This window comes from Saimiri boliviensis, chromosome 13 (assembly GCF_048565385.1).
Source record: "Saimiri boliviensis isolate mSaiBol1 chromosome 13, mSaiBol1.pri, whole genome shotgun sequence".
NCBI lineage: Eukaryota > Metazoa > Chordata > Mammalia > Primates > Cebidae > Saimiri > Saimiri boliviensis.
Window position 1 is genome coordinate 24,356,102 of NC_133461.1, and position 25,563 is coordinate 24,381,664.

General features: G+C 35.6%; 1 protein-coding gene across 6 annotated transcripts in view; it reads right to left on the minus strand.

The window, feature by feature from the left end:
* Positions 1-25,179, minus strand: part of POLI (DNA polymerase iota) — a 40,150-nt gene extending 14,971 nt beyond the window's left edge. Inside the window, exons 1-10 of one of the 6 annotated variants that reach the window (XM_003926058.3) lie at positions 25,013-25,175; positions 23,117-23,242; positions 20,806-20,970; positions 16,344-16,496; positions 13,300-13,536; positions 10,905-11,083; positions 9,935-10,026; positions 6,444-6,574; positions 3,279-3,484; positions 552-1,698 (exon numbers count right to left, since the gene is read on the minus strand). In XM_003926058.3, the coding sequence (XP_003926107.2) occupies positions 880-1,698; positions 3,279-3,484; positions 6,444-6,574; positions 9,935-10,026; positions 10,905-11,083; positions 13,300-13,536; positions 16,344-16,496; positions 20,806-20,970; positions 23,117-23,242; positions 25,013-25,121 (2,217 nt within the window). In that variant the 5' untranslated portion in view covers positions 25,122-25,175 and the 3' untranslated portion in view covers positions 552-879. The other 5 variants (XM_010336796.2, XM_039463733.2, XM_010336800.2 and 2 more) reach the window with 5 other exon arrangements.
* Between the last annotated feature and the right edge of the window lie 384 nt (positions 25,180-25,563).

Consider the following 25,563-nt stretch of genomic DNA (forward strand, 5'->3'; position numbering starts at 1 on the left):
TGTTCTCAATCTTGTATCCAATTTCTAGTTTGGCAGGCAAAAGAGGAAGACAATAATAATGGGAGAAAGAGGACATCCACCAATAACAATGGGAGAAAGAGGACATCCACCAAAGGACTTCTTCCATTAACCAGTATTCTATAGGCCCATTACCTTGCATTTCTGGTGTCCATCTTTCCCTTAATTTATTTGCACGGAGAGTTCCTTATACCACTGTTCTCTACAACATACACACTTTTCTCACTTCAACTCCTCAGTCTGGCCCTAGCCCAACCATTCATTCATTCAACATTTATTGAATGGCCTTTGTGTGCTGGGTTATTTTAGTACATTCTAGGTGTATAAAGAAGCATTAATTGAATATAAATTACTTTGGTACTTTAAAAGTCAACATACTAAATGTAATGAAGTACTTTAGTCAAAACTACCTATATTTTTAATAGGTTAGTTGGCAGTAGGATTTCCTATTTGGTTATATCCTAATAGGCTGAATTTGAGATATTCCACATTGCTCAGGAAAAAAAAAAAAAAAAAAAATGTGTTCTTTACCATAGCATTGCAATGATTTATTTTTCATATGCAAGTATATACATCTCCCCACAAATTCATGAAAAATATTGTTGACCATGATATTCTTTTTATTGAAAAGCAACATAAAATGGCTTTAGACATAGAAGAGAGTATTTTACATTATTTTTTGTTATAAATATTTTTATGCTTTGTGCCAGAATTTACTTCCTGTAACGATTCCTGCTTTATCTGGAACAGTTTACTCCATTATTGAGTATCTATTAGTGTTTAATATAGAAGAGCTTAATAAACCACTAATCCAAAAATAATGGTATTCCCTTGCTTTTCAGACCTTTTTGCTGATTATGCTTATTTATGTCCAGTGTGGAAATCTGATCCTGTTCTCTTCCACTCTGCCAAAAGTTCCTTTCGTACTACTTCTGGTAGTTCATAGAAAACTTGAGGATCAATGTCAGAAGGGAAAGTAATTTTCTCATCTACAGAACCTTGCTCTCTATTTTCTGTAAGTCCTTCAGGAGAGTCTGTCGCTACTGTTAGCTTATGGCTATCTGTAGCATAGTTTTTGGAGAAAAGCTGCTCACTCCGCAAATTTGGAAATGAATGACAAACAGACACAGCAGGATTTGAATTTGTAAAGTGGAATCCTTGAGGCTCTTTAGGTCCTTGACTCATTTGTTTATCTTTTAATCTCTTATCTAAATAATATGAATAACCCTTTTGGCTAGACAAATAAGAGGAACTACTTCTATTTAAGCCTGATGTTCCCGGTTCACAAGGAGATACAGAGGACACCTGTTTGCTACTGGATGAATGATTTTTAGGGTTTATGGGAGTATCTTGCATTTGTTTTGTAGAAAAGAAAGACAATACTCCTTTAGAAGCATGTAATGGACAACTCACACTTTCTTTCCCTTGAAATTTTTCTCTAGATTTTCCAGAAAGGATTTCTTCTTGAATATCTACTGGAAGCTGCTTAAAGACTTCTTGGTCAACACCTTCAGGAAGTGAACAGAGTGAGAATTCATTAATGTCTTTTTCTTCAGAAAAACTTTTAGTATCTAGTAGAGACTCCCTAGTTCTTGTACTTTCAACTCTTCCATGTGGTAGGAAATCGCGGTTTGTTTCTTTGTCTTTGGGAAAATCTTCCATATGAGTGTCTTTCATTTTCTAGAACACAAGAATAACAGACTAATTTAGATATCCCTGCTGCTGCTGTGTACCTGTAGCTATTACCTGACATGTTTCTAACCTACTCAATAAATTCAATTCTTTGTGGCCACTTTCAAACAACTAGAGATCTACTACCACAGTTGTGTGAATCTTTACTCACTATTCCAGGAAGAGGTTTCCTTCCTAGACATCACTGAAACAAAGGTAAATATGCATTTGGAGACCTGGGAAGATTTTAACAATCACGTACCCAAACTTTCAATTCTATAAATAAAAGAACAGTGGCCTAGAAAAGCAATTCACGTAAGGGTATTTTTCAAAAAACACACATACAACATCAAGGGCTCATTTTCCAAAAATTACTATCCTAAAGGGTAACCTTTAAAAAAAAAAAGAAAAGAAAGAAAAACCTATAACAAAAACCCAACATCATCAAGCTACAGTACTAATTTATATTTATATAAAATAAAAATTTAAAGATACATTCAATTATAACTTGCATAATTTTTCTATATCGTTTTTCATTTAAATGTCTCCTCTAGGTTTAATCATCTTAAAAATATAAACATAGTAAAATATAACTCAGTAAACATAATACAATATTTAACTCTGAAAAAGTAAAAGGAGTAGAAAAGATTTGGGCTATTATATTTATTGAATACCTATTGTCTGACAAATACATACAAGGCACTTTCACTTATATTTACTTCTCTAATGCCAGTGTAAATGAGCACTTTTAATTCCAATTTCACAGATTAATTAAAATGTAAAAAGAAAACACCTTTGTAAATGTAATAAATATAATAAAAAGGGTCACAGAAAAAAAGTAATTTGAAAAGAGAATTAATTCACTATTTTCATACACTGTCCTGTTCTCACTTTGAACTTAAATGGAAATAAAAAGGTTACTAAAATCATACTGACTAAACAAACAAAAGCATTTTACGTTAACTATAGGCATGAACAATTCAGTAAAAAATAATTTTTTAAGGCAACCCACATTTACTAAATAGGTTTGTCTATTCGTAAAAGGGTTTTGTTTTAGTCATCTGAAAATGTGACTGTCCTCTGTCTTTCTATTGCCACTGTTAACTTTACAACTGTAAAATCAGTAGTCAATTCTATCAATAATTCTATCAAAATTCAATACTCTTTCAAAACCAAGAAAATGTAAATACTTTAACAAAAGAATCATGGGAAAGGTATTGGTAACTTATGTGGCTGCTAAAAGATGAAAAGATGTGACTTCTAATATCTAAAAATATTTTGATACTTATGAGATAATCCATATTTTTATAGACTACTATAAAATGTTTTAACAATTCCAAAATAGAGAACCTCTGTAATGTTCTGTCTTTTATACAGTGATGCTTATGTTTTCTTCTTAGAACACACTATATTTAAGGCCAGCAACCATAATAAGATAGATATTATAAACAAGTTAATCACCTAAACAATATCACCCAAAACAATCTTTAAACTGTATCAAAAAGACAAGCACTTAGATTTGTAATTTTTAACCACACAATTCCAATAACAGTATTCTTAGAAAACTGAATAAAAAAGAGTGTACTTACAAAACTGCGCTTTCCAGAGTATGAAGCTGTTGTTGATGATGCCGTTAAATAATAATCCATAGGCCCTTTTCTAGCAGTATTTAGTGCTTTAAGGTTGCAGAAGCACACACTTAGAAGAGTAAGGTGAAATGGCATCTTCACATTCACCATATTTCGAAAAAGTTTCATCAGTAAATCAACCATTGGGGTCATCACATCATAATTTCCTAAATAAAATGTTTAAGAAGACAATAAACAATACAATAATATTAAGAGCATAATATACTCAATATTGCTGAGATTAAGAAATTAAAATCCTAAATAAGTATCACTGGGCATCTTGACATTATATATACCAAATTAAGATATTTTAACATTAATACTAAGTGGTTAAAAGTTTTCAAAAGATTTGAAATGTGGGACTTCTGGTTATAGTACAGAGATATGGCCAGAAAATCCTCTCTCAAAAAGCTACTATAAAACTGAACATTGTCAAAAACAATCATTTTGTTGGAAATCTGGAAATGAATCAAAGGCAAACAAAACAAGAGGTACTGATTTATGACCAGCTGCTCCATGTTAGCTAAGAAAGTAGGAGACAGCAGCTTCATTGGCTGGGACTGTTTGAATGCCCCTTTATATCATTCAGTTGGTACAGGGTGAAGACTGCAAAAGCCAGCAGCTTCACTTCCAGAGGGGACCAGACCTGATTTGAGGCAGAGCGCAAAGAGCCCACACTTAGCAGTGCTGCCAGTAAAATTAGCAAACTTGATAGGAAATGAATGGGGAAATCCTAAAGCTCTGCTGGTCTTAGGCTTTAGTGGTGGTTGGGGTGAATGAAAGAACAGTGGACCAGCCAGGAATTCCACCAGGGGATCTGGAAATGAGAGAACCACAGAGGGACTACATAGGCTCCCCTTACAACCCTAGCCAATTAGGAGGCTACATGCACATAACCAGAAGGCCACAGAGGGCCCAAGCTCTCCATACACTCCTTATTAAAAGGGCCACATGCACATCAAGGGGAGATAAAGAGGGCTTAGCAGAAAATAAAAGATAAGGCAAACTTGAAAATGGCCTAAATTTTCTGAGTCCTCTCCAACCCATGCATGTATCCACTGGCAGAGGTAGAAGGCTTCCAGGCTCTAGTGTTTGAGCAAAACCTTTGCCAATCACTGGCTAACCATGAAACTACACAGACATGGGCAACTTCCCCGAAAGCCAATGTAAAAATACAAATTTGAATTAAAAAAAAACAAAACTCAGCAGAGAAATCAGTGGCTACACAGCACAGGGGAGACAGATTCTGCAGATCACATTCAGACAAGTTACCTAAACAAAAGAACAGGAAAGAAAAAGAAAAAATCCTACAGAAAAAAATTTTAAATCCAAAGTTGCTACAATACATTGTCTATGAGATCCAGTTTTCAATAAAATAGATCAAAACATGCAAAGAAACAGTAAAGTGTTTCTGGTACACTTTTTCCCCCAAATATGTATACTTTTCCTGTACATATTTGGGGGAAAAAGCAGTTAACATAAATTGACTTTGAGTTGGACTTAGCAAAGACTTCAAAGTCATTACTATAGATATATCCAAAGGATTAAAGACAAACGTGTTTAAGGAATTAAAGTAAAATATAATGACTACCAAAAAGAGGAATCTCGATAAAGAAACAAAACAACACATACAAACAAAAGACAAATAGAAATTCTACAGTTGTCTATAGCCATACAACCCTGAATGCGCCCAAACTCGTCGGATCTCGGAAGCAAAGCAGGGTCAGGCCTGGCTACTACTTGGATGGGAGAAATTCTAGAGTTAAAAAGTACAGTAACTAAAACCAACAAATCACTAGAGGTGCAACAGGAGTTATGAGACAACAGATGAATCAGAGAACTTAAACGCAGCTCAATACAAATTAACCACTTTGTAAGAAAGAATAGAAAAAAAAACACTGAAGAAAAATAAACAGAGCAGCAAAGACCACCACAGGGTGGAATCGGTATAAGGATAAACAATGAATCAAGAAAGACCAATGAATCAAGAAAGTCAAGAAATAAACTCATATTTATGGTCAATTAATTTTTGACAAAGATGCCATGGTAATTCAGTGGATGAAGAATAGTCTTACACAAATGATGCTGGATCAACTGGATACCCATATGCAAAGTAAAGAACTAAGACCCTTACCATATATCACACATAAAAAATTAACTCAAAATGGACCTAAACATGAAGCTTAAAAACCATAAAACTTCTAACAGAAAATAAAAGAAAATATCTGCGACCTTTGAGTTAGGCAAATAATTTTTACATATAACACCAAAAACACTATCCATAAAAGAAAAACCATGCTACTACATACCACTAGAACAACTATAATCAAAGAGACTGATAATACAAATATTGGGAAAAATATGAAAAACTGGAACCTTCATATATTGTTGATAAAAATGTAAATTATTACATGAACTTTGTAAAAAAGTTGGTAGTTTCTTAAACAGTTCATATTACTGTATGATCCAGCAATCCCACTCCTTGAAATCTACCCAAGATAAATGAAAACATATACATATACCCATTCAATGACTTGCACTTAAATGTTCACCAAAATGAAACACTCTAAATGCCCATAAAGAAGTTATCTCATGCTATATAGTTATCATAGTTCTGTCCTCTTTGAACTCGGAAAACATTCTCAAATGATTCTTTACTTAATTATCCATTTAAAAACAAGGCCAGGTGCAGTGGCTCATGCCCATAATCCCAGGACTTTAGGAGGCTGTGGCAGAAAGACTGCTTGAGCTCAGGAGTTTGAGACCTAGTCTATATTAAATATCAAAAAAATTAGCCAGGTGTGGTGACATGTACCTACTGTCCCAGCTACTTAGGAGGCTGAGGCAGAAGAATTGCTTGAGCCTAGGAGACAAGGGTTGCAGTGAGCTGTAACAGCACTACTGCACTTCAGCCTTGATGCAGAGCAAGACCTCAAAAAATAAACAAAAAAAAATAAAAATAAAACAATAAAGTTTTCTGGTTTAAATTCCTTAAAGAATAAAAGCATTTAATTGCTTGCTAATTCCCTGTAAAGACTCTCCTTTTTTGGAGCATATTTCTAATTCAAAGTTGGCTTATTTAAGAGTTCAACCTGCTAATCAAACTGTTGGAAAATTAGTCCATACCTGTCCCTAACTTCTGAATTACATGCGATGGAATAGGGCACTGACGACTCTCACGACCACAGTGCTTCTCAGGTGAATACCGACGGATTATTAATCTTACCGTATGAGGCTTCCTTCCATCTCGGCATACTCTAAAAATAAAGTGGAAATAAGGAATTTTAAAAAGTATTACCTAAAGACTTTTTAGATTACATAATACCTCATTTATCTGAAGGTGCCAGATTTTGTTAACTATAACAATTATACATATAGTAGATAACAAAACAGTAAGCAATCACGGTCCCTAAGTATCCAAATAATCACCACAAAGTCTATGCACTAAAGCTCTGAAGGTTTACATGTAAGGCTCTCAGGCCTCACTCAGAATTGAGTGCTGTCAGAAATAGAAGAAATATAAGATTTAACCATAACAAGCTGTTTTATAATCCAAATCCAAAATAAAACTAAAAGCAACCATTTTTTTATTTTTTTATTTTTATTTTTCAGATGGAGCCTTGCTCTGTCACCCTGGCCGGAGTGCAGTGACACAATCTCAGCTCACTGCAACCTCCACCTACCGGGTTCAAGCAATTCTCTTACCTCAGCCTCCTAAGCAGCTGGGACTACAGGCATACATGACCATACCCAGCTAATTTTTGTATTTTTACTAGAGAGCAGGTCTTGCCATGTTGGCCAGGCTGGTCTCGAACTCCTGACCTCAGGTGATCCCCTGCCTCAGCCTCCCAAAATGCTGGGATTACAGACATGAGCCACTGCGCCCAACCAAAAGGCAACAAATTAATATCAGCAGGAAGTTTAAGAAAACTGAACCATTCACTGACAAAAGCAAGTAAGTGAAAAATAACAAAAGAACCTTTTTTCAAACTTTTTCTTACAAAATAAGATTACAAAAGTTTTTTTTTTTTACAAAATGAAATTACTCTTATTAAAGAATAATCACTACTACCATTATATTATAGCTCATTAGAGCAATATCTTGAAAGATCAATCATATACTATATTTAGATATAAATGATATACAATATGTGTGCATGCGTTTTTAAAAAGTTTCAACCAAATGTCTTGCTTTTGGCATTGAAACAAAAGTTTTAATTATATGACAAATTCACTTAAGAAATATGAAACCTAATTACTGCAAAAATAAATGTCATTAAAGGATAACATTTTCCTTTTTATACACATGGCAATGCATATAAAACCAAATCTCAAACACAAAATGCAAATATTGAACATTGTTAAACACACTCAACTTGAAGATTCTGAACTGAAAAAAACAGTTTTAGGCCAGGCACAGTGGTTCATACCTGTAATCCCAACACTTTGGGAAACTGAGGTGGGAAGATCACTTACTTGAGCACAGGAGTTTCAGACCAGGCTGGCCAACATAGCGAGACCTCACCTACAAAAATTTAAAAATTAGGCTTGATAGCAGGCACCTTCCCAGCTACTCTGAATGCTGAAGTGGGAGGATTTCTTGAGTGCAGGAGGTTGAGGCTGCAGTGAGCCATGACTGCACTACTGCATTCCAGCCTGGGTGACAGAGCAAGACCCTATCACAAAAAAATAAAAAATAAAAGAGTTTTGTAGTAAATAATTTTTTTCCATCTCTTATTGCTTTATGACAAAACTTCTTGATGGCTGCTTAACTAGGATAATAAAATACCTTAAATGGTTAATAGGTTAAATATCTACCAATTAAACTTGTTCTATTAATTATGCAATTCAAAGAGTATGATATGCTAAGACACATTAGAAAAAGGCTATATCACAAGCAATCTTAAACTAGTACCTAGAGCAGGCGTCCCCAAACTTTTTACACAGGGGGCCAGTTCACTGTCCCTCAGACCGTTGGAGGGCTGCCACATACTGTGCTCCTCTCCCTGACCACCAATGAAAGAGGTGCCCCTTCCTGAAGTGCAGCGGGGGGCCGGATAAATGGCCTCAGGGGGCCGCAGTTTGGGGACGCCTGACCTAGAGGATGGATTAAAAATTAATATGGTTTTACATTTCTTACATACCTATAGTATTAATCATAACACACTCTAGAAAAAACAAAAAATTATACACAAATACACACACACACACACACCTTTTTTTTTTTTTTTTTGCAAGTCACTTAGATGGTGTTATAATTCAGTCACTTAAATAAGGGCCCATGGTGTGGGAGAAAAGGAACTGGTAAGCAGAGATGCAGACAAATGGTTAATTTTACAGGTTTTGTATTTCACAGGTTTAGAGCACCTAGTCTCACTTCTGTGCTGACTCTTCAAATGAGAACTAAAACTTATACTTCCTGTGGTTTATCTATGTGAAGAACTGTCTCCAAAGGCTACGCATTTCAGAGTAGTTTTCTATTTAGCCAAAGCAAATGACCCAGTTTCACTAGCATACTCACAGGCCCAGTCTGAGTCATATCACTGGAGCTGAGTCATACAGCCAGCCCCATATACATGCAGCCAAAAATGAGCTGCATGGCTCTGCTCAAGACATGAGTGCCACATTGCATGTGACAGCAAAGTGGAGGAAATTTCACTTCATCAGTTTTCTCAGACTTACAGCCATCCAAAAAACATTTTCTCTAGATACAGTTAGTCCTCCTAGAATCATTACAGAAGCACAGGCACTCTAAACTGTTAGAGCCCTAAAACCACAATTTGAGAAATTTCTAACAAGAAAAGGAGAAACAAAGAAAAGGGAGGAAAACAGGTAATACTCTTCTGTGGAATATGGAATATTGAGAAATACAAGTATAATGGCAAGGAGCACCACAAAACTAAATTTCCTTTTCAGTTTATCTTGTGCCACTCATATATTTATAACCCCAGCCGATACTCTTCACATACAGATCAGAAACCCTGCACACACCTGCAGTCACTCAGTCTGCTCACACAGCCCCAGCTAGCCATTCTTTCCTTTGGCTCCATTATATTTTACAGTCAGAGGCAAAAGAGATACGATTTTTCTGCTTCTTCCATCACTGTTACTTTAATATTTTCCTATCCTCAACAATCACAAATTTATACAGCTGTATATCAGGAGTTCTCGAATTATGACAGCATTATTCCTCTTTGCATTTTCTTCTTCGTAATGAAATGCAAGTAACTACTAGGTTGAGGGCAAAGCCTTTGCAATTGCCACAGGGAAAAATTAAAACTTCTTCCGTCTCACCGGAGGACTAGAATAAGTCTAGGAATGTTAGAATTATCTATAAAACCCATCTAGGTAACTATCCGCAGCTTTAGATCCATAGTATAACCACAGTGTTACTAGAATTAAGACCAATGGAAGTAGATGAATGAAATTTGGTAAGAGCCCCTATTACCATCTTTACAATACTTTGTAATGCAGAAAAATCCCATAATAAATTATTTTTACATTGTTTAGTCTTCAGATAATCAGTCAGTTCCAAGATGGAACATCAAATATTCTTTCCATACACTGTATACAGAATGAATACATAAGATGACTTGGCAAGATGGTTTGAAAATCACCTGTTTAGAAGACTAGCAAGTAGTTCTTCAATCCTTTTCTTAGCTTCAATTTCTGATGAACATTTTTTAAATGAATCTTCTTCACTAAAGGACTATCAAAGCAGCATAAATAAGGATAAATGCAAACTCAAATAACTATATCTAATTATCAGTGTATAGTCAAATAAATATTCAATATTTACTTACACCTCTTGTCCTTCATTTGAACCATTTAGGTCACTTTTATATTAACTGTTTTTTATCTGCAAGTTCTTGTATTCACTAAGAAGTTAATGTAAAATATTACTATATTAATAGTTAATATAAAATAATTCAAAGTTAAGAAAACTCTAAAGCTCCAATGCCAACTCCAAGCAAGTATAATTATGGCAAGACTCTTAATTACCTAGGACTTGAATCTAAGTTTATCCTTGGACAAGTTATTTAACCTTTCTGAAATATAGTATCCTCATCTTGAGAAAGAGACAGAGAGAGAACAAAAGTAAGGAAAGAGGAGAGATAAGAAAGAATGGACAAACAGCAGTACTACCTACCTTGATGGTTTGTTGTGAAGGTTAAATGGACTACCGTATTTAAAGCACTCAGTAAAGTGCTTGTCCCATAGCAAAAAAATCAGTCAATGTTAACTGGGTGATTATACCTTTCCCATTTGCTAAATCATTGGACTACTCTGAAAACAAGATTTTTTAAAGATTAAAATATTTGCCTCATATATGCATTATAGGCTATTAAAATTAAGTTGCACTGTCTTCAATCATAGTAGCTAACAAGATATCAAAATATCATTGCTTAAGATTCAATTTAAGAATCTTTATTAATCTAATCTAGTAATAATAAATCAGCCTTCTAATAAGAAAAGGATCATATACTAAGCAAACTAGAATAAGAAGAACATGGTACTAAAACTAGAACTCTTTCTCTCAAATGATGTGATAAACAGTACTTAATTAAAATAAATATCATCATATACCTGAGGTGGTCCTGAGGGTATCACGGGGGAGTTATCCTCTCCAAAACTGAGTTTCAGGATACGCTGAGCAACTGAAATTCCTAATTCTTTTTCTAAAATTTTGGATGAAAAGGTTTGGAGATCATGTACACTACTGATACCCAGAACTTCAAGACATTTGGTAGTTTTATAGCCAATACCTAAATAAAAAGAAATGCATACAATGTTAAAGTAGCTTTTCTGCTTAAAATAAAGCTAATTAAATTATAAATATATCAATCATATCTTTAAGTTCCATAATTTATACAGTAGTCCCCCCTTATCCACAGCGGACACTTTCTTTTTTTTTTTTTTTTTTTTTGAGACGGAGTTTCGCTCTTGTTATCCAGGCTGGAGTGCAATGGCGCGATCTCGGCTCACCGCAACCTCCGCCTCCTGGGTTCAGGCAATTCTCCTGCCTCAGCCTCCTGAGTAGCTGGGATTACAGGCACGCGCCACCATGCCCAGCTAATGTTTTGTATTTTTAGTAGAGACGGGGTTTCACCATGTTGACCAGGATGGTCTCTATCTCTTGACCTCGTGATCCACCCACCTCAGCCTCCCAAAGTGCTGGGATTACAGGCTTGAGCCACCGCGCCTGGCCCACAGCGGACACTTTCTACCACCTTCAGCAGATGCCTGAAACCATGGACAGTATCGAACCCTGTATATACAGTATTGTTTTTGCCATTACATATATACCTATGATAGTTTAAATTACAAATTAGACACAGTACGAGACTAACAATAACTAATAATAAAATAGAACAATTATGACAATGTACTACACACAAGTTAGATGAATGTGGTCTCTGCCTCTCTCTCAAAATATCCCCTAGTATTTTCAGACCTCAGTTGACTGAAGGTAACAGAAATTGTGAAAAGTGAAACTGCAGATAATGGGGGACTACTGTATTTTGCAAAGATCAAACTCCATTGCAAACCAGATTGCTGTTCTTCCACTCAAGGCTCCTGAATTACATGCATCTCTTTGAAGTCCTCACAAAATGCAGTGTAATAAAATGAACATAGAGGCAGCCAATAAATGCTGTCTTACTAAAATAAAGTTTTTATAACCTGTTATGTAATATTCCAGAAATATTCAGAAATCATGATTATTAACGTACAAAAGGCTGTCACTAGAGCAATTTAATTAAGTGTACATATTAGGTAACCTAACTGATTGCTATATACACTTCCACACATTTAACCATAAGTCACATCTAACAATATTTACCAACCAGAATACAACTATGAGCCAGAAAGCAAACAAACAATCTTGCTGGCAAAACTGTCACAAAGTTCTTGCACTAAAATTTAGTCATACTTTATTCACAAGAGAAAATACTCAGGCCATCTAGTGTCTCCTTATTCTTTTCATTTAAAAATTGTAATTAAACAGTTATCTGGTTTTCTTGCACAGCAAAAGCAGTAAGCTGGAAGAGACGGCTGTGTAGGGGGAATTACTAAGGTAGAGTGACAGATTTTTCACAGCAGAAATAAAAGAAGATTGGCAATTTGGCAATAAGTGAGAAAGCAGAAAGCCTGTTTTACAAAAAATAATAAAATAAAAAAATAAACAGACCCAAGAACTCAAAAGTAAAGCCAAGTAAAGATGCTTTGCACTAGTACACAGCTCTCAATTTATTACAACCTGACATTGTTCTTCAGAATGCAGAACCAAAGTCATCCAAAAAACTCCAAATTATAGTTATACTATACTAAGGAAGGCAAGTACACACAAGTATCACTTAAGAATGTGAAGTATGACATCTAAGTTTCAGTTGTATTAGAAATTCACTTCCACAGAACTCTTTTATAACATCTTATTCCCCAGCAATACCATAAAAACGTAGTTTAACATAGCCATTATTGATGGTCTATAAAAACTTAGGTATTTGACCTTCAAAGATACAAACTTGCCCCATGACCTAAATAGATCACTGAACTCCTTAAGGAAATCAGTTTCCTCATCTTTAAAACGAGGAAGTTGGCCTAGAAGTTTTGGAAAGTCCATTGTAGCCTTAATATTTTATATGTAATCCCAAAAAAGAGTTAGTAAAAGATCAACTTCCCTCTCCAGAGGCAACGTACAGTATAAGAGTATGACCCAAGGACTGGAAATAAAGGGCCATATGTTTCGAGGCTATAACTTTTATGATCATATTCTAACCATACAAAAGTAAATAAAATAAGAAAAGTACTTTCACATACTTCTTAATCCAAATTTGCTTCAGAAAACATTACACACACATATGTGCACACACACAAACTCACATACACCCCATCTAAGAATTAATTACATTGTATCTATAATTTCTAAAATTAAAGAAATACAATAAAACCTATATGTACTTTTCAAATATATTTGTCTTACCAGGTATTTCCTTTATGTGATTCAAACTATGAATAAGATGTTGACAACTTTCAGGTAATAAGACTGTTTGTTGATTTGGTTTAAAGACACCAGAAACCAATTTTGCCAACAGTTTATTAGAAGCCACTCCAGCACAGCCAGTGAGCCCCAACCGATTATACATGGCTTCCCGCATCTCTGCTGCAATCTGAGATCCAACAAGTAGTCTGATGTGCAAGATGTCATGCAGATTGATAGCTTTAAAAACAACAAATGCCATTAAAAGTCACAAGAAAAAACCTTTTTTTCTTTACAAAATAATTTTTAAAAGGTAGAGGGCTTAGTCTATATCCAACCACCACTACCACCACCACCACCACCTGGTATGGCTGCAACGTTTGTCCCCTCCAAACCTCATGTTGTAATTTGATCCCCAATGCTGAAGATGGGGTCAAATGGGAAGTGTTGGGATCACAGGGGTGGATCTCTCATGAACAGATTAATGCCCTCCCTCAGGGGTGAGTGAATTTCTCTGAACACAGCTGGCTGTTCAAAGAGCCTGGCACATCCCCCAGTCCTTCCTTCCTCTCTCACCATGTGATCTCTGCACACACTGGCTCCCCTTTGCCTTCCGCCATGAGTAAAAACAGCCTGAGGCCCTCACCAGATGCAAAGGGCTAATTTTGACTTATCCAGCCATGAGAATCATGAACCAAATAACCCTTTTCTTCTGCATAAATTACCCAATTTCAGGTATTCTGTTAAAGCAACACTCAACGGACTAAGAGACCACTGCCATCCTGTTATCCACTTGACTAATCTCTTTCATCCTTTACAGGAATACTGTAAACAAATTCAATAAGCAAATTCCAAGGGCCTGTGATAGTGACTGTATACTAGAAGTGCTTAATAATTAACACATTATAAAAACTTATCTCATAAAAAAAATTCCTACTGACATGAGTAAAACTTTTACTCACATTTACCTGTAAGTAAGCATGAAAGTATTATTACATAACAAGAAGCTAACATTATAGCTCTAAACATCTAAATCCTAATCACACACTAGCTGTATATGCTACTGAAAATAATCTCTAACCTATACACAGTTTTAGAACTTTTTAATGAAAAGTGTAAGAAAATTATATAAAAATAAATTTGTCTTAGATGTAAAACAGTGTTGGAATTACATGAAAACATCCGAACCTCAAAGAGACTCACGCTAAAAGTATTTAGAGATGAAATGTCAGGATGTCTGCAATTTACTGTATAAATTACCCAATTTTTCAGGTATTCTGTTAAAGCAACACTCAATGGACTAAGAGACCACTGCCACCCTGTTATTCTCTTGACTAATCTCTTTCATGCTTCACAGGAATACTGCAATTACTTTCAGACAGCTCATCAACCAAGCAAGCAATCCACAGAGAGAATAAGGGAAATGTGGCAAAATGGTAACAACTGGTTTATCTAGAAGAAAGAACATAATGGGTATTTGTAGTACAATTCTGTCAACTTTTCTTTAGGTTTGAAAAAGATTTTAATAAAATCTCTGTGAAAGAGGAAGAATTAATCAATAATTGCACATTTCCTTTTTGGGATATAAAACCTAACTATAATGTACTCTAACCGATAAAATCTAAATTTGCTTTAAAAATTATATAGAAATACATTTAAAATATCTTTGCTACTTAGCCCTTGTAAGTTATAAATGAGCACAAGTACAAAAGATACATGAAAAGCTCCACGTATTCCAGAAACTGTAGCTCTACCACTTTTCTTCTGTGGAGAACTATTCTGCAAACTTATGTTTAGTTCTCAAAAAAATAGGATAGGAGGAAATGCATCGGGAGGCTTAAGAGCAAAAGGGTCAGACAAATCTTACACAAAAGCAGAGTAACTTGTCTTGTATGTGGTGTAATAAGGGAGTCACATGCAGAGTCTTAAGATGTCTGAAAGCTTAATCAGCATGTAAATATCCCTGGAAATACCATCAGTCATTCATATCTTAATACATGGAGATAAACCATTCTGCTTTCTTGCTAACAGTTGGCAAAGATTATTTGAATGGATTAAATAAGAGCTTGGAGAAGATTCTAGCACAGGCAGATAGGCCTGGACAACATTCCAAAAGTGTTAACTTGGGAAGTCAGAGAGCAACAGGAGGATCTCAGTGTCTCAGAGGAATTGAAAGGAACATGTAAAAGACATACGAAAGCCATCTAACCTACCTGAAAATTCTGCTTAGATATTGTATTAGGATAATCAAAAATTTTTTCCAAAAAGCATATTAAGAAGCCAACTCTTGCAACTTAAGAATGACCTAAAGAGGTTTGGCTTTTTGTTTCTTTAAGAGATGGGATCAGCCAGGCATGGTGGCTCACACCTGTAATCCCAGCACCTTGGGAGGCCGAGACGGGTGCATCACCTGAGGTGGGAAGTTTGAGACCAGCCTGACCAACAAAAAGAAACCCCATCTCTACTAAAAATACAAAATTAGCTGGGCATGGTAGTGCATGCCTGTAATCCCAGCTACGCGAGTGGCTGAGGCAGGAGAATCACTTGAACCTCGGACACGGAGGTTGCGGTGAGCCGAGATCATGCCATTGCACTCCAGCCTGGGCAATAAAAGCAAAACTCCGTCTCAAAAAAAAAAAAAAAAAAAAAAATAGAAGAGATAGGATCTTGCTCTATTTCCTAGGCTGGACTCAAACTCCTGGGTTCAAGCAATCCCCTCAGCTCAGTCTCCCAAGTAGCTGGGACAACAGGGATGCACCACTGTGCCCAGCTGGGCATGGCTTTCTAAAATGTGAGCAGATGTACTGTCAGATAAAAACTCTGTGCAGATGAACAGCAACAATGTTCTGTGCAAATTAAAAGTCATGAAAATTTTAATACTTATAGAATAGCAAGACCTAATTTTAGCTGTCCTAGACGGATTACAGACTAAATATAACTATACCTCCAACAAAAGTCATGAATCTTTCAGAATCACACAGCAAACTCACTGAACATTAAGAAATGTATGTACTTTCAGTTAGTAGGTAGAATAAGAACCCACTCACACTGATTATTGTATACATGACCTGACACGGTCACTGCAGAAAGTTCGTCACTTTGCAGCTGCCGTAGTCTCTTCTCAACCATTTCTGTTAAATCCACAAAATTTTCATCAAATCCAAGTCTCTCAACAACTGGACTAAATTCTTCCAGTAATTCTAAATTGAAATAATATTGGAGCACAGATGTAAATAAAGTTATAACTAGGATAAATTTAACTAGTGCTTAAAAATGTATCAAATTTATTGTTACAGGTTTTATATACATTTATAGTTCCATAATATCTTTAATAAAACCCTCAGTTAACTGACTTTTTTCTGTACCACATGTTAAGTTGAGGCAATATTTTCCAAAACATCTAAAAATGACATTCCTAGGGCAGTTATTCATGGCAACATATTTAGCTAAATCTTCTAGACCTATAATTTTTATATCTGTAGTACATTAAATATCAATGTTTATAGTAAATTTATGACCTTGAAAAAATGTGTCAAAGAATAAACTATAGGCTGCTTATAATAATATATTTTAGCTATATTTTTCCAAGAGTTTAAATGAGGCAAAACAAAATAACATTTAAAAGTTCCAATTATTACTAAATAAAACAGAAAGTCAACTTTCAAAATATACTGTAACGTGGTATTTTTATTAGCCATTCCCAAGCATATTCCTTAGGACAGAGAGAGAGATAGATAGACCACAACTTACAGATATTCAAATTCCCAGCATCTAGCACAATATCTAGTCCTTAAGTCAAATGTTTACTATATTGAGCAGAACCAAAATTCAAAATAAATTCAAAAGAACTATCAATTTTCATATATTAACACTGAGACTAATAACTTTAAAATCACTGAGAAAGTTTTTTACTTTACTCTGAATCACCTACCAACACCAGCTGGATAAGAGAAAACAAATGCAAGTCTCTTAGTGTACAAAATGCATAGATCCTTATTTATTTCTGAAGCTCAGAAATAAAAGGACTATGTCATTACACACAGATCGTTTTTTCACAAACACCAAAAGTGCTTTTTTGATTTGTTGATGTCAACATTGACAATAAGGGGAAACCAATAAAGATAACAATGTGACACAGTGAACACCAAAAATCTCCTGATTTACCTAAAGAAAACAATCACCTCCTCTCAGGACAGACTGACAATATGTCTGATCATATAAAATGACTGTTTTGCATTTCCTTCATCAATTTCTGAAATTTATTTTCAAAAGTATATATCCGACATGCAAAATAAGATGTAGAAAACAAAAGAGTTTATCAAATGAATACTATCTAAGAAAAATAAAGGATAAGGTTTTAAGTACTAAGTAGAAAAGCAAGTTAAATACAGAATCATGCATGAAGCTGGTGGATCACTAAACATTGATTGATTTTAGGTCACAGGACAAATCCCTAATTATCCCAATCCTGAAGGTTTTTGCTGTTGCTGTAGTTTTAATGAGACAGGGTCTCACTCTGTTGCCCAGGCTGGAGTGGAGTAGCACACCACAGCTCACTATAGCCCTAACCTCCTGGGCCCAAGCAATCCTCCCACCTCAGCCTCTGGGACTACAGGCACATACTACCATTTGGCTAATTTCTTTCTTTCTTTCTTTTTTTTAAATTTTGTAGAGACAGGGTTTTGCTATGCTATGTTGCCCAGGCTGGCCTCAAATGATCCCCCCACCAGAGCCTCCCAAAGTGTTGGGATTACAGGCATCAGCCACCATGCCCAGCCTCCATCCCTGAAGTTAACCTTTCTTGGTATCAACTTCAGAAGCAAGATGCATTATCAAACACGTAATTACACAAGGCTCAAAAGAGGAGTTTGTAATTAGAGGGAAAAAAAACCTACCTTGAAGAAAGGTATACACGCAGTAGAATAAATATGTGAAATAAATAATAAGGTTATATATCATAAACAGGTCAGAAATAAATACAGTAAAGGACTAATTGGCTAGGTTCCCACTTCAACTCAGAAAAATACTGCAAGGAAAAACTGATAAAATAACTTAAAAAATAAAACTTTTTTCACAAAAAAAGTGACACAAAAAAGTACTAATTACTTAATACTTAGAAAAAGATGAAGAACTCAAATAAAAAACAGGTGCAAGTGAATAGGTTAACAGAAAAAAATACATAAATAACCAAAAATATATGAAAAAATACTCAACCTTACTCGTGAAAAACTGCAAATTAAAACAATCCTCTTCTATCACGCAAACACTTTTTAACTAACACTCTCATATATACCAGCAATATGTTGGGGCAACCTCAGGTGTACCATATAACAGTACCCAAACATTTAAATGCAAATCATGTTTGATCCAACAATTCACCTCTAGGAAGTTACCTTATGGAAAGCCCTTTAAAAATATGCCAACATTTCTACAAGAAAATGTCTAAGAGCAAAAATCTGGTAACAGCCTAATAATCCATCACTATGCAGGGAAACCATATAACTTAACATCCAAAACAAGACATTTTTCGAGTGAAAGGAAGTGCAATTATTAATTACGTAGCAACAACAGGCATAAAGTTGGACATACATACTGTCTTCATATCACTGAAGAATTGGTTCAATAAACAAATAAATACAGTGAAATACTGTGCAGGCATTAAAAAGAGTGAGGAAAATCTCTGTGAATGATATGAAAGATCAATAAGCTCAAAGGCAAGATACAGAAGTCTATGTATTATATAACCACTTCTGTGTACACTAAAACTTAAGTTTTTATTTTTTCTCCACAGAGAAAGTTCTAAAGTTTTAATAGTTACGCATACACAATTTTGTATAACAAAATAAGTGATATCTGGGAGTATAATCTTGTCTTTTCTGTTCTGCTATCCCTTCATTCCTCCCATTTCAGCACTATGCCTTTCCTGACACAAGTTAATTGATGTTAAAAACCTATAATATACTCTCTCATGTTTCTCTTCTTGTTCCTATATAGACATACACCTATATATGAGAGGAGGTGTTTAGGCCATCATTTTACACATTTGGAAAAACATGATACGTGATTTTGTATCTTGCCTTTTATTCACTCAGCAAGGCCTATCTCCATCAGTCAAATAGTATTGCACCAATGCATTCTTTTTCATGGCTATATAATATGCATCATACAGATGTCTTAGTTTATTTGGCTACTTCTCTTGATGGGTATTTTTCCTTCCATACTTTTAACAATCATAAACCATGCTATGATAAACATTGTTATACATATGTCTGTATGTTCTTGTAGCTTTCTTTCTATTTTTAGAGACAGTCTCACTCTGTTACATGCACGCAGGCTGGAATGCAGCGACATGATCATGGCTCACTGCAGCCTCAAGTTCCTGCTCAAGCAATCCTCCTACCTCAGCCTCCAAAAGTGCTGAGATTACAGGTATGAGCCACAATGCCCAGTCTTACGATTTTATTTCTATTTGATAAACTCCCAGGAATGACATCACTGCATTGAAGGACATGCATATTTAACCTCAGTAAGTGTTCTTGATGCCTTTTCTCACATTCCTTTTAAATTTTAGCAAGTATGATGGATATAAAATATCTTAGTAATTCAAATTTCCTTGGCCACTAATAAATTGGAGCATTTTTTCCCTATAATTGTTAGACACTGAGTTAGGCTCTTCTTGTCAACTACATGTTCATATTCTTTGTCCTTTTTAATTAGGTTTCTTTTTCCTGTTAATTTCTAAGAACTCTTTGTATATTATAGACATTAATCCAATCATCTGAAAATTGCTACAATAAAATAAAAACAAAGTAAAAATGAAGACAAATAATTGCAAAGCTGATCATTATAGATTTTTACACTACATATTAAGTAATTGCAGTTTTTGCCATTAAAACTATGAAAGCTGCAATTACTTTTGCACCAACCTACTTTATTTGCAATGTGCCAGTGCACTCATTTTCATTTTTCCTCTAATTTACTATAACACTAAGATTTAAACCCAAACCTAGCATGAGAGAGTTTAGCTACACTGTGATATTAATTATACAAATAAAATCTAAGAAAATATTAATAAATCCATTATTTTTATTAGTTCATAAGAAATCAGTTTTTAATTATGCTGATCAAACGTTACAGAAACCTTTTGCAACTATCATTAGTGCATCAGAAAACAACATATTTCTTCATAATTCATTTAAACTTAAAATTTTAAATACCTGGCATCTTTTACAGTACAGTTTCCCATTTTCTCACTTTTAAACTTTGTTTTCCAATTTTCCCTGTTATAAACATCAATCATAACAGAGTTAAAATTACTTCTAACTATACATCTTAAAAATATTATTTGTAGAATATAGTTATCCTTTTATATAATTTTTAAAGTGGATGAGACCCAAAATAAGAAGTTATTAGGAAAAAGCATCTTATTTCACATTTATTTAAAAATTCACATAACACGCATCCTACATAAAAATTAATATTAAAAGTATATTGCCTATTAATTTGTACCTGTAACCTTGTAAGACATTTCTCTGTATCGAGTCAGGTCTTCTCCATTAACTAATACCAGCTGTGGACACTTTTCTTTTGCAGCTCTGACATTCATTAATTTCTTAACTCCAAGTTTCCTAGCTTCATAGTTGCAGGTAACCACCAAATATTTCTGTTGAACCCCTATAAAAAATATTTTATGAGAAAACCAAGCACAGTTAAAGAAACATTTAAAGATAATATTTATTAATTCCACATTACATTTGTCTAAATTGTAAGGCAATCAGTTTTGATAAGAATCAAAAGCCCTGTCTCAATTAAAAAAAAAAAAAAACAGCTTCCATAAATCAAATTTCTATAATACAGAAACATTAGGTTTTCAAGCTGCCTCCTAATTATGAATTATAATATACCAATATGGTATTTTTCCATATCCACTTTTAATCTCTGGTTTTGTCTCCTTGAAGAAGGTAAGTTATTAATAACAAAATAACAAAACACTGAATAACACAAAATTACAAGTTAGACAATAGATGAGTTATTCACATACAAAAGGCAATCTGTATATTACATTTCTCAAATTTAATAAAAATGAACATAAATCACCATTCTATGGAATCTTCAGTAATAAGATACAAATCAAATCTCTCTAGGATTTTTTCCCAGACAATATAAAAGCAGATTAATTTACACTGCCATATAATAAGGCAGGTTTTACCAAAAAAAAAAAAAAAAGAGATGAAAATAATCGAGTACAATTAAATACTGGTTGCTGCTAGAAAAACTCAACTTCTCTTCCAAGTAACTTGCTAATACAAAGCAATATAAAATATAACATATACAACACGGGCCAGGCTACAGCAATTTTTGGGGATCTAACAGTTATGTACTACTTATTGAACTTTTCTATCAAAAACAATTAAATATGATCATTTATTTACAGACTGCATAAAAAGTTCTAGTTTATTGGTGACTTAAGATGGCTCAAAATTATTTGCTCTGCTCTTTTTATACAAGTTAACTACTTGCTTACCACTGTAAGAGTAATGTTCACCTAAAACATGTAAAATGCAAACATGTAGAAGAAAAAAAAAGGTTATGTCCACTTCTCTACTATTAGACATTGTTTCTAAAATTTGGTATCATAAACAAGGCAAGAAACATTACTTTTACATAAAGTTTTTTCACATATCAGGTAATGCCCAAATATATAATCATGGAACCAAAGGCAGTAATTTGAGATTCCTCAGTGAGCCACACAAAAAATCAGATTGGTAGACTTCTTAATTAAAAAAGGAGTCTTTTAATGGAGCATTACATTATATGGCTTCACCACTGTATGTCACCAGCCTGAGTTCATCATATATTTGTTGAGTATAAATGAAATACTTGTTTTCCTCCCAAAAAGTGGAGCATTCATATCCCTCATTTCACAATAATCATTCATTCGTACTTAATTACTCTTTTTTTTTAATTAAGTATTATCTATAGAACATCTTATATTACGGTGCTACTACTTAGAAATGCTTTGAGGAGAAAAAATTTAGGTCCCTTAATTCTAACTTCTTGGCACTCTTAGGAAAGTCTGAAGATCCTAGACTCACCTTGGCATAGCAAAAGCTAATCATCCCTTTGTTCTTCAGTGAATCAGCTAGGCTAGCTTGGGATTTATTAAGCCAAACTGGGCACAAGAGGGTAGCAGCAAGTGAACCAAAATTGTTCTTTATGTTTAATCTTTCCTGAATGCATGAAAATCTCTTTCTCAATTTAAAATACGAATAAAAATGATAAAACAAGCCAGCATATCAAGTAAATATCCAATATAAAGTTGGTTTGGCTTTTATTTAAAATGATGCTTTTGTTTTTACGGAAAGTTTGCTGTCTTAATAATACTTAGGTTTATGTTCAAAATCCAACTAGTTGTTAGATGTTATACAATTTAAGAGTTAATTTTAGAAAGAGGAGGACAGATGAACACTTACACTAAAATGTAATAAGAGGTTGTTTTTGAGAACAAAGCTTGTAAAATTTCAAATAGTGAGAAAAAGAAATCTGCCAAGCAAACTAAGCTACTAACCAGCACAGAAAAGTAAAATGTTTTCTTTCTCTTCATTTATTGTCAACTATACTATTCTCAGATTCACCACTTACTAAATGAGGCTTGTAAAATTTACAGTTGGTAGTGAAGCAAAAATGACCAGCTACAAAGCACTGTTAAGAACTGCTTCCAAGATCTTTCTTAATAAGGTTAATAAATCCGTATATAATGTGCATGATGAGTTGCTAATCTAATCATTATGCAATAAAAATATTATAACTGTTCAGTTACCTAAAGGTTTGTCTTTTAGCTCTGGATTTGAGATCATTTCTACTTGTGCATAAAAGCAATCCAGATCCACATGTACTATGACTCTGGATGAAGAATTTTGTGTGGGCAACACTTGATCATGAACTCCTGCACAATATACAAAGAAATTTTTAAAAAATCAGGTTGCTGTCATCTCCGAGCAACTGACAGTTCCTTAAAACACGGTACCTATGAAGGAAGAATGCAAAGTGATGTTAGCTTTTTCCTGGATTATATGTGAAGGCATCGAAAAATTACAAAGACATGAAACTCCACCTAGAGTAGGGTCTTCAGTCCTCTTAATTAGCGTTTCTTTGTGTACTGCATTTTTTTCAGGATAGCAATAAATTTGAGGAGAAAAAAAAATCTGTTCAGTAAAGGATGATGCAAAAGATAATACTATCACTTGGAAGTTTATGGTAGCTTTCAGCATAAACCAGAAGGAGCAGAAAAGTTGAAACCACGTTGATTTTCACAAAACTTGAAAATTATTCTAAGCAGCATCCTTTTACATTAATATATATATACATTTTAATATATTTATATATGATATGTAGTATATCATTTATAATATATACACAATTATATATATCATTTATAATATATATACAATTATATGTATATATATATATCTGAAATACAAAATGACAAAAGACAACCAGTGGGTACCAGTGTGGGCAATTTTTACCTCCCATGACAGCAAGATTATCTGGTTTAATGCTAAATCACCAGTGCCTAAAACAGTGTCTAGGACATAAAAGACCACCAATAAATATTCACTAAATTGAAAGACTGAATAGCTATTAGTTTTAAAAAAGTTGCTTAGATCACATGCAGGGGAAGGGAATGAGCGCCGACCCCTCTCTACACTGGGTTAAAACAGAAGCAAAATACAATGTGATATTCTGGCTGGGATCCTAGAACAGAAAATGTTAGCAGAAAAACTGGTAAAATCTGAATAAAGCGTGTAGTTCCGTTAACAGTATTATACTAATAGTAATTTCCTAGTTTTGCCATATGTACTGAGTTTATGTTAACACTAGGGGGATCTATCTCTGCAACTTTCAGTAAACCTAAAGTTGTTCCAAAATTTAAAAAGCCAGGCACGATGGCTAACTCCTATAATCCCAACACTTTCGGAGGCTAAGATGGAAGGATGGCTTCAGGCTACAGTCTGATACCAGCCTGGACAACACAGCTACACCTGATCTAAAAAAATCTGAAAATTAGCCAGGTGTGGTAGCACGTGCCTGATGTCCCAGCTACTCGGGAGGCGGAGGATCACTTGAGCCTAGGAGTTCAAGGCTGCAAGGGAGACCCTGTCTCTAAATGTATGAATGAAAAAAACCAGCAGGAGGTGAGAACCGGTGCCTTGGCATCCAGGCCCTGAGGTGGGCGGTACAAGGTAAAAACCAGACACTGGAAGTGGGTCACCGGAGATAAGACCACAGCGGACGTGACTCCGCCTAGGTTCCGAGTCATCCCTTCCTGCCAGGGCTGAGACCGGGTCCCACCCTCTGCCAAGAGAGCGGCAAGGTCCTTAACCTCTCCAACCTTAAACGGCCCCGGGAGCTTCTGCAGTTTTCGTCGGGCTGGCTTGGGGATTCCTGCCCCACTTGGCCCCTCACAGAGGAGGAGAGGAAGGTGTAGATGCACCCTCGACACGCATTTGCAGTGTGGACGCGCCCCACCCTACTCCTACTGAGTGAAGCCATTCCTCTGGAGGTACCCGCCGCGTAACACGAGGCAGAGGGAGGCAGCCCTCTCTTACAGGAGCCGAGCGGGGCGAGGACCAGGCCGCCATCCCGGGCGTCCGCCTACCCCGCCCTTCTCATTTACAGCCCAGGAGGCCGCTGGGCTCCTCAGGCCCCGGCGCACCCTGCAAGCTGCCAGCCGCCCCTACGTCCGCCAGTGCCATGGCCCAGGCCTCGTCGTCTTCCTCGTTGCCGCAGCCTTCCTCCTCCAGCTCCACCCCCAGCTTCTCCATCCCGCCGCTGTGAACCGCAGCGCTACTTCCGGCTTCCGCCTGGTCTCCAGGGAAACCGCGGGGCGACCGTCTCCGGCCGCTGGGTCCCTCGCGCCGGCGCAGTCGTGGCCGACCAGCTTGTTTCCCGGAGTGACGTGCTTGCCGGGGAATCGTGGACGCCCACGTGCTGGAGTTTTTTCCCACCCGGTCGAGGCCGGAAGCGAGGAGAGATTGAAAGCACAAGTGGCTTCTTTTTTTAAGAAAAACAAAAAACAAAGAAAACAGTCTCGCTCTTGTTGCCCAGGCTGGAGTGCAGTGGCGCAATCGCGGCCGACTGCAACCTCCGCCTCCCGAGTTCAAGCGATTCTCCTGTCTCCGCCTCCCAAGTAGCTGGTATTACAGGCATATACCATCAAGCCGGGTACTTTCTGTATTTAGTAGAGGTGGTTTCGCTATGTTGGTC